This window comes from Psammomys obesus, unplaced genomic scaffold (assembly GCF_907164565.1).
Source record: "Psammomys obesus unplaced genomic scaffold, mPsaObe1.curated_primary_1811, whole genome shotgun sequence".
Lineage (NCBI taxonomy): Eukaryota > Metazoa > Chordata > Mammalia > Rodentia > Muridae > Psammomys > Psammomys obesus.
In genome coordinates, this window is record NW_026596356.1 from 319,109 (window position 1) to 329,093 (window position 9,985).

The window sequence follows — 9,985 nt, forward strand, 5'->3', positions numbered from 1 at the left end:
CCGGCTTGGCGGAGCTGAGTGGGACTTCACGGAGGCCATGGATCTGCTCAAGCTGAACCGCAGCGTACAGGGGCCCGGGTGCCGCCCGGGGGTCCCGGTTCTCAACAGCAGTCATGCCGGCAACCTCAGCTGCGAGCCCCCTCGGATCCGCGGAACCGGGACCAGAGGTGGGTGCCTCCCTGAGCCTTTCTCACGCACCTCATAGCACTAACCGAGAACCCTGGCAGCACTTCCTTGGCTTCTACACAGGTCGCTCGCCTCCACACACTGCACCCCGCAAGCTCTTACAACTCCATCACACCTTCATACCATCTGCTTCAAAGCGGCTGGCCTCACACTGGCTCTGTCAATCCCAAACTCAGCACCACACAGGTGGGACGCACGGGCCTCTTCTTGCCAGCAGGTCCAGCTCTCTAGCCTCCTAGCCGCTAGTCTAGCACTGCAGAGAGACAGGAACCGGTGAAAGAAAGGCAAAAAAGAGGGAGGCTGGAATGAGGGCGGGAGATCCCTGGACTGCCTGAATGGGAGACCTTCCCAAGAAAAGATTCTTAAATCTGAATTTTGCCGGCACTAGGGGATGCTGCCTTTCGTGTTTTCGTTTGTCCCCCAGCTCCTCTGATGCCAGATTCCAATCCTTCCTTCGTCTGTCTCTGCCTTCTCTGTCTCTCTGGGGCTCAGAGTCCCTTCCCCAGCTCCAAGCCTCCCTTTTCTCCCTGCGCTGGAGCCAACTTCCCTTTTATCAGCCAGGCCATCCTTTGCGTCACCTTCCCTCCCCGTTACTTTCACTACTCAGCCTGTCTTCAAAGTGGCTCTCACTCCTCCCATCAGCTAACATCTTCATTGCTTCAATGAACATCTTAAAATGCATCCCCCCCTTCCCATAACCATGTTGGCTTGCAATGTTTAATGAATATTTGCCAGGCTAAGCATTGGGGACAACCAGAATGAACTAAACACAGTCTGCAGTCTCCTCAGGCTGCAGTCAAGTACGTGGGGACAGATCACTGGAAAAATCACAGCCCGGAAGTTCCACAAAAGGGTCTGATTGGAACATGAACACCCAAAGGAGTCTGGGGTCTGACAACCTCACTGAGGTTGGACCAGGGAGCGTTGAATTCTATGTAGTAAACATTGGAATAAATTATAATCTACTTACCCATAAATAAATTATAATTTACTTACCCATAAAGCAATCCATGCTTCCTCGGTTTGGCTGTCACTTAGATTCTTTCATTCAGGAAATATTTATTGAACCAGAAACTGTGCTAGGCAACAAGGATACAAGTTTAACAAAACTGACACAACCCTACTTCACGGAGCTCTGGGGTTGTAGGGAAACAGACAAGTAAGCCAGGAACAGCAGCACAAAGAGGAGAGAGAGGGAGTATACAAGAGGAACGCCTCTAGCCTGCCCTACCCTTGGGAATTAGGATGGGTTTATTGGCTAGTGGGATATATGTTGAATTAAAGAAAATACAACAGGCGAAGAGCTAAAAGTAAACCGGCAGAAGAGGCATAAAGTGTCTTTGGCAACGACAGCTTGTCTAAAGAGCTCTAGTTTAAGCCCAGAGCACGTTTGATCAATACAACATAGTTTTTGAATGACTGGAACATGGACCACTAACGGTACATAATAACGTCCAGGCTGGACCAAACTAGAGTGTTTATGGAGTGCTTCATAGCCCTTGCTAGAGATTGTAGATTTTATCCTGCGGCATTGGGACCACTGAAGAATTCAACAGTGCTAGCAGGATTAGTTTCATGGTGTTGAGAATGGATGGGAGCATGAGATGGAATGCAGGGTACTTTAGAAAGCTATTGCATTACCCAGATCTGGCTGAAAGCTGATGCCAGCCTAGAAGGAGGTGCTGGCAGTGGGAATGAAGAGAAGTGGATGGATCTGAGAGCCACTTCTGGAAAATGGAATCAAGAGAACCTGAAGCTTGATTAGAAGCAGAGAGGGTGGATGAGGTCCAGGCATGAAACCCAGTTTCTGGTTGGGGAAATTGAAAGTTGTTAGATGGAATATCATGAGAAAGACAATCAAGGAGGGGTCGGATATGCAGTACACCTCATATCAGAGCTCTTGCCTAGCAACTGCAAGGCCCTGGCTTCAGTTCCCAGTAACAAAGGAGTAGTTTTGGAAGAGGGGATTATTATAAACTTAGTTTGGAACTCATAGGGTTCAAATAACAGTAGTTATTTACCAAAGCTGTTGAATCCAGAGATCTGAAACTTACCTTGGAGGTCTGAGCTGGAAATACAGACTTGAAAAATCTTCAGCTGGAGGGAGTACTGGAGACCATAGAAATAGACAATTTTTTAATATTGTACAAAATGAGAACAAGGAAACTGAGAAAGGCCCCTACCAAATCCTGGTGCTTAAAAGCAAGGCAGAGGGAGGAGATTCCGTGAGGAGATTCAAGTGAAACAGAAACAGTAGCTGTATCTTTGCAGAAAGTGAGGAGAGCCCTGACCGAGGTCGAGTGAGTCAGAGAAGAACACTACAGCCACGCTGGTCTTATTCATATGTAATAACGAGTTCTTAGGGGGAGATGTGGATCCTGAGACCTGACTCAGAAGGTAGAGGATTGGGCCACAGAGAAAGGGTGGTAAGAGGTAAACAAGAGTAGTCCAAGAAGTAGGGGTGAGAGAGAAAAAAAAATAGGTAGAAGTTTGGGGGGGGGAGGAAGAGTGGGGATGTAGCAAAGCATTACATACATACATACATACATACATACATACATACATACATACATACACACATACATAGTCATATCTCATTTTGTTGCCCAGGCTGATCTCAAAATGGTGGCTCAAACAATTTTTTTCTGCGTTAGCCCCTATAGTAGCAAGGACTACAGATTTGCTACAGATTTAGGAGCTATTTGTCTAACACATGATGCACCTATTTTATTATTCCATACAAAATATCATCTCCATGGCTGCGTAAGCAGACCTTCTCCAGATATTACCCAGAAAATCATGGAGTATCATTCATAAGCACACAGCTATTTTCAGCAAAGACTCTGTGTTCGCTCCGGTTCTCAGCTATTTCACACAACAAAGATTGGCATCTTAGCTGAGCTAAACGTGTTAACATCTGACATTTACACTCGCTTAGACAGTGCCCGCACATCTTAGCTATTACTACCACCTCCTCTGTCAGAGCCGCCATCATGGCATTATTCCCCGTTCACAAGCAGAGCTCTGCACATAGCTTCCTGGAGGCGGCACCCACAAACCGAGGTGATATTTCATCTTGGCTATCCTCCTTGCTTACCCCAGTGTCATCACAGCCGCGCTGGTGGTCTCTAAACTTAAACCTACCTCTCCATCATCCTCTAACAGCAGAGCAGAGCAGCACCCAGCATTGTCAGCTATTGCTACCCACTCACCCTTGCGCATGGCCTCTGCTTCCTGCGCACTGCCACCAACACCCCGTGCACCCAGCTGTTCTCAGTCAGTCGAGCACTGTCCCTGCAGAGTGAGCATGAGGACACGAGCACCACACTGACCTCTCTGTTAGTGAGTAACCACACACCAGAGCACACAACCCGAGCGCCAGCACGCCAGGCGAAGGCATTGGCTGCTGCACTTCCTGTGGAGCCTTTCTTAGAAAAGCCTGCTTTGCTTTTGTTTTGTTTTGTTTTTAGATAGGTTAACATGTACCCTAGGCAGGTCTTGAACACCTGATCCTCCTGCCTCCAATCCCTGGGATTTCCAGCATGTTCCACCATGCCTGGTTTAGAAGGTCATGGGCCCTGTGAGTTCAAGGCCAGCCTGGTGTAGATTAGGAATTCCTGGACAGCCAGTACTACATAAAGAAACTCTGACAAAAATAAGAAAAAGAATTTCAAAAAGAGGAGGAAGGGAAAGAGGCGGGGAAGAAGGAGGAGAAGAGAGCTTGAAAAGTAGACATACAACAGCAAGAGCACTGTCCAAAATCAGCCCGTCATATGCTATTGGTCTATCACGACCCTCCAACATGCACCTCCTAAGACACACAGGCAGAGGAGAGGGCACAATTAAGTGGGGAGAGGCGCCACGATGGAATAGAGATAGGGATAAAGAGGCATCTACACCGAGAAAATAGAAATAGCATGATGAACGGCTGGGCCCTGCAGTCGCTGTAGGCAAAACTTTTAGGTATCCAGAGATCTAAGCAAGTAATGTTACGGCTAAGTCCTGTTTGAGGAATTCTTTTCTAAGGATTTATTTTAATAAGAGTAGTTGTAGTATGCGTGTGTGTGTCTGTGTGTGTCTATGTGTGTCCATGTGTGTGCATGAGTGCACTCAAGCACACTCGAAGGGACAAAAAAAGAACACAGAAAAGACACTCATGCATCCAAAATAGTGCATCAGGTTCCCAAGATCCAGGATCTGGAATTACAGTTATGAGCCAACTGGCATGGAAGTACTCTTTACATCTTTAAGCCTGCTCTCCAGGCTCCTAATTGAGGATTTCTAATAACTAGACCTTATTTGAGCCCTACAACAACTTCTAAATAAGCTAGTTATCATTATGAGACAGCAATATAGTTTGGAAACTAAGCCAAGAGTCAGCTAAGAGAAGAGAGTTAAAGAAGAGAGGGCTGTTTCACTGGACCCCTCCTACCCCACAGAGCGGGAGGCTGTCGCATACTTTCTCCCTGGCGCCGAGGACACAGGAACGGATAACTCAGATCACCTCAGTTCAATGCAGTGTTGTTCAGGTTTGCATGCTTACAACACAGGTCCAAAGATGAGTCTGTAGATAGACAATGACACGAATGAATGGGTCACACTCCGGGCCCTGCTGACTCACCCAGCAGCATGGGTCTCTCCTGAGGCTCACACAGCTTCTTGTATATCTCTCGGCCTTATCACACTGTGTGGCAATTATCAGTTGAAGTATCTCAGATTCCCACTCTACTGTAAGCTCTCACATGGCAGGGAATTGTCATAGTCACCTTTTTGTCCCCAGTGTCTGACACAAAGTGGGTTCTCTGCAAATGTTTACTGAGTGAGAATGTTTGGAGAATATTAAAGCACAACCCAGAATGAAAAGGGGGGTTCTAATAAGTGTGTGGGGAATGTGGGACATGCATGGATTAGTTCCCCTAATGAGGTGTCCAGGGTAGCCTTTCCAAAGCAGTGGCCATCAGTCTGATTCTTGGTGGGTAAGGGATTTGAACACATTTACCGCATTTTGGATGGGGTGGGGGGTGGAAACAAGGGGAGGAGGTTATGAAACAGTATTCATTTCAAGGCTGAGAAACCAGCTTACGAGTCACGAGTGCTCGTGATGCGTTCAGGAAACTGAGTCATCTTGTGGCTTGAGTGGGCAGAGCGCTGACAGGAGGAGACAGCCCTGAAGGAGGGGCTGTGGACAGTACAGGAGTAGTGGACGCCTTTTCTCTTTTGTTTACTTGGGGGGTGTTTGTTTGTTTGTTTGTTTTGCTTTTGGGGAGTGGAGGGTCCACGGTCCATGGAGCTCCAGTGAAATGGTCAGAGAAGGAACCTTTCAATCTAGTGGCTACAGATTAGTGATGTTGAGAAGAAGTATCCAACCAGTGATTCCCTAAAGTGTTTGCAAAGAAAAGCAAGCATGGTACCAACCTTAACGAGAGACGGGCTTTTCTAAGGAAGAGTAGGGTTGGGCCAACTCCACTAAGCCTCGGCATTTAGGATGGTGAAGCATTTACCGTCATCCATCATCCTTTACTACAAAAATCCCTGGGGGTTAGAGAGTGTTCTCAAGGTGTCGGGATCTAGCTGGATATTATGGTTTGGGAGTGGAGTGGGGTTGGGAGTCTGGGTGAATGGGGCTCAGAGCCTCCTACAGCCACCTCTTGTGTCTACCCAGAATTGGAGCTGGCCATCAGAGTTACCCTTTATGCGGTGATCTTTCTGATGAGTGTTGGAGGAAATGTGCTCATCATCGTGGTCCTGGGACTGAGCCGGCGCCTGAGGACTGTCACCAACACCTTCCTGCTCTCCCTGGCAGTCAGCGACCTCCTGGTGGCTGTGGTTTGTATGCCCTTCACGCTCCTGCCCAACCTCATGGGCACCTTCGTCTTCGGCCCAGTCATCTGCAAGGCAGTTTCCTACCTCATGGGTAGGTGAGACAGACACTATCCCCACTCTGCCCTCTCCCTTCTGAAAACACAAGGGTTTTTTCTGACGAGGGTGTGGGAAATCCTCCTAGTGAGCATGCGGGGGGGGGGGGGTTCTAAGATGACCCTTTCCTCTACCCTCCTTTAGGGGTGTCCGTGAGCGTGTCCACGCTAAGTCTCGTGGCCATCGCCCTGGAGCGGTACAGCGCCATCTGCCGACCACTGCAAGCCCGGGTGTGGCAGACTCGCTCCCACGCAGCTCGGGTGATCTTAGCCACGTGGCTGCTGTCTGGCCTGCTTATGGTACCCTACCCTGTGTACACAGTGGTGCAGCCAGTGGGGCCTCAAGCACTGAAGTGCGAGCATCGCTGGCCCAGTGCGCGCGTCCAACAAACCTGGTGAGGGCACCCCACCGCCCTATCTTAGAAAGTCCCCTCCCCGGAGGAGTCCCCAAGAATGTTCTCGCCAAGCCCCGTTCTGCACCCCCACATTTGGAATTCCAATTTAGGGCCAGTCTCTTGCCCTTTCCAGTACTATCCCCAAATTCTACACCTGAGTGTAGAAACCCCAGTTTTTGCCTCTTCTTCCACCTGTGACTGGCCTCAGGGGACAGCGATTGGTCTGTGTTGTATCTCCAGGTCGGTGCTGCTGCTGATGCTCCTGTTCTTCATCCCGGGTGTGGTTATGGCGGTGGCCTACGGGCTCATCTCTCGCGAGCTCTACCTAGGGCTTCGCTTTGATGGTGACAGCAACAGTGAGACCCAAAGCCGGGTCCGAAACCAAGGAGGCCTGCCCGGTAGGGCAGCGCCAGGTGGGTGAAATGCATGGGGCATGGGGCGTGGCCTTGGTGCGGGGTACGAAAGCGGTGGGGAAGGTCCGCCGAGTGGAGGCTGGGCTGCAGCTTAGGAGGGGTCTGCCTTCCGCTTCGATTGCACCCTCTGTGCTCTGTGCTCAGGGCCTGTCCACCAGAACGGGGGTTGCCGACCCGAGACCAGCCTGGGTGGGGAAGACAGTGACGGTTGCTATGTGCAACTACCGCGGTCCCGACTGGAGATGACTACGCTGACCACGCCCACTCCTGGGCCAGGCCCGGGCCCTAGGCCCAACCAGGCCAAGCTGCTGGCTAAGAAACGGGTGGTACGGATGCTGCTGGTGATAGTTGCGCTCTTCTTCGTGTGCTGGCTGCCAGTGTTCAGCGCCAACACCTGGCGTGCCTTCGACAGTCCAGGAGCGCACCGGGCGCTCTCGGGGGCCCCTATCTCTTTCATCCACTTGCTGAGCTATGCCTCCGCCTGTGTCAACCCCCTGGTCTACTGTTTCATGCACCGCCGCTTTCGCCAGGCCTGCCTGGACACCTGTGCCCGCTGCTGCCCACGGCCTCCACGAGCTCGCCCCCGGCCCCTTCCAGACGAGGATCCTCCTACCCCCTCCATCGCTTCTCTCTCCAGGCTAAGCTATACCACCATCAGCACACTGGGGCCCGGCTGAGGGTTTGGGGGAGTGGAGGACAAGAAAAGATACATAATCTCTATAAACTGATCCATGCAAACACCTAAGAAACACAAACCAGGGCTAATCCAGGTGGAACCCAACTCCACGGACAGACCCCTACACACAGAAAATTTTATCTTTGCTGCCCAACCTGGAACAGACAGGAGCCTCACGCGGGAAAGAAGGCACACTTCTCATATGGGACTGAGCCCCACCCTGGACACCTGGCCCTCACAGACAGACACAGTGTCCGTAGCAGTGAACTTTCCCTACACAAGAGGAACTCTCACAAGGGCTGACTGGCTCACATGCATACATTAATGGCAATCTTCTAGAGCGCTCATAGCCTAGTGCAGCTCTGACTTAGGACATTGCAAGCTGTCCCCAGTTTGACCTTCCTCATGCAGCACTGAAAATATCAACAGGCCTAATCACATGCCTTCCTGAGCTGCAGATCTTTCAGGACCAAAAAGTCCCCCCTCCTTTTCCAGTAGGCACTAAGGAAAGCCTTCTCTCCTGCCCCTCCCCAGTCAGCAAACTATGTAACAAAAGAATAAATGACCCAGCATCCTCCTGGGCCTCCTGAACACTGGCAGACAGATGAGCAGGTGTGGCTTACATGAAGCTTCTTCATGTGTTTGCTCCCACGACTACTCAACCCCGTGTCCAACCTTGTGCAAAAGGGCCTTGGTATGAGCACAGATAAGGATGATCACATCCTTTCTCTATTCTTGTCTTGGTCCTACCCATACTCCAGAGATGTAGTAGCTGGGATTCAAAGTGGCAGGTGGGATATCCATGACACCTCAAGGTTCCTGAGTACATTCTCCCATTTGGTGCCATTGTTAATGTAATATATTAATGGCTGCTGGTTAATTTTTTGATGAAAAGATAAAAGATGAAAGACTACATAAGACTCAAATTACTCAATGGGTATTTGAAACACCAAGAATCAGACTGTGACAGGTACATAGAAGTTAAAGAGTGGGGTATTTGTATTACATACTTGATCTCCTTTAGTGTCAGAAACTGGTCAAGATACAGTTGAATAGTTCAATGGTTCAATAAATACATCAACAGAGAGACCTGGGGGTGATGGAATGGAATACAGGACCAGTGTGAGTCTCAGAGCCCAACTCATGTAGCTCCAGAGAACAACAGAGACCAACAAACTTAGTACTTCACAGAGGGTCGGGGAGAGGACGGGAGGAGAGAAAGGACAAGGGTAATCAGAGGAGAGCTATTGGGAGAGGAGAGGTCCTTGATGCTTAATGTGGCGACAGATGGGAAACAGACTCTCAGTTAGGGCTGCTACTGCTGTGATGAGACACCGGGACCAAAAGCATGTTGGGGTGGAAAGGGTTTATTAAAGGCTCACACTTCCACATCATAGTCCATTATTGAAGAAAGTCATGCAGGAACTCAAACAGGGCAGGAACCTGAAGGCAGGAGCTGAGACAGAGGCCATGGAGGGGTGCTGCTTATTGGCTTGCTCAGTCTGCCTTCTTACAGAACCCAGGACCAGTCCAGGCAAGGCTCCACCCACAGCGGGCTGAGCCCTCCCCACATCGATTACTAATTAAGAAAATGGAAGACTTTTTCCTAGTTGAGGCTCCCTCCTCTCAGATTACTTTAGCTTGTGTCAAGTTGATACAAAAATGTCCAGCATGCAGACCTAAAAAAAAAATTTCCAAAGATTCTTATAATAATTTGGGGAGAAATAGAAATAATTTCAGTGGGCCAGCAATGTCTCAGCAGGTAGAAATGTTTCCTGCTCAGCCTGATAACCTGAGTTCAACCCTGGAATCCCTGATGGAAGGAGGAAATTGACCCCTAAAATTTGTCCTCCAACCTCCCCCTGTGCACTGTGGCTTGTATACCTGTACTCACACTTACATCATACACACATAATAATAATTAACCATTTTAAAATGAGAAAAAACAGGCAACAGCTCCTCAGCTAGGAGTTGGTACCTTATGAGCCCTCTCCATGCTGAGTGCTGAGACAGGGAGACCAGGGGGGTCTGGTGGTATGTACGATATAAATATACTGTATTCGTGCAGAAAAATATCCAAAGAATAAATTTAAAAAATTTTTAAGAACTGCATTGATGTAAATCCTGAGATGGAGACAAGTAGACCCAAGTTTAATGAGGCAAGGTATACGAAATTTTGATACCTTTACTAAAGAAAAAGAAGACAGAGATGGTGGATATAAAATTGCTTGGACCCTAACCCAGCACCTTGGGAAAAGGCCTGTGCGAGTAAGGAGCCTGAAATGTAAGCTTCATTAGCTTTGTCTAACATCCGTCCACTAACCAACCACCCTGGAGAAAGGCTGGGTGCGGGGAGCGCCGTGAAAAGGGACACCAGGCCCTTTGTTTACCATTATAGGG

General features: G+C 49.3%; 1 protein-coding gene across 1 annotated transcript; it reads left to right on the forward strand.

Moving 5' to 3' along the window:
- On the forward strand, positions 1-8,513 carry Cckbr (cholecystokinin B receptor). The gene is made up of 5 exons (XM_055597396.1): positions 1-167; positions 5,849-6,100; positions 6,247-6,496; positions 6,737-6,909; positions 7,054-8,513. Exons 1-5 carry the CDS (start codon positions 38-40, stop codon positions 7,584-7,586), a joined length of 1,338 nt encoding a protein of 445 aa, XP_055453371.1. The 5' UTR covers positions 1-37; the 3' UTR covers positions 7,587-8,513.
- Positions 8,514-9,985: the final 1,472 nt, after the last annotated feature.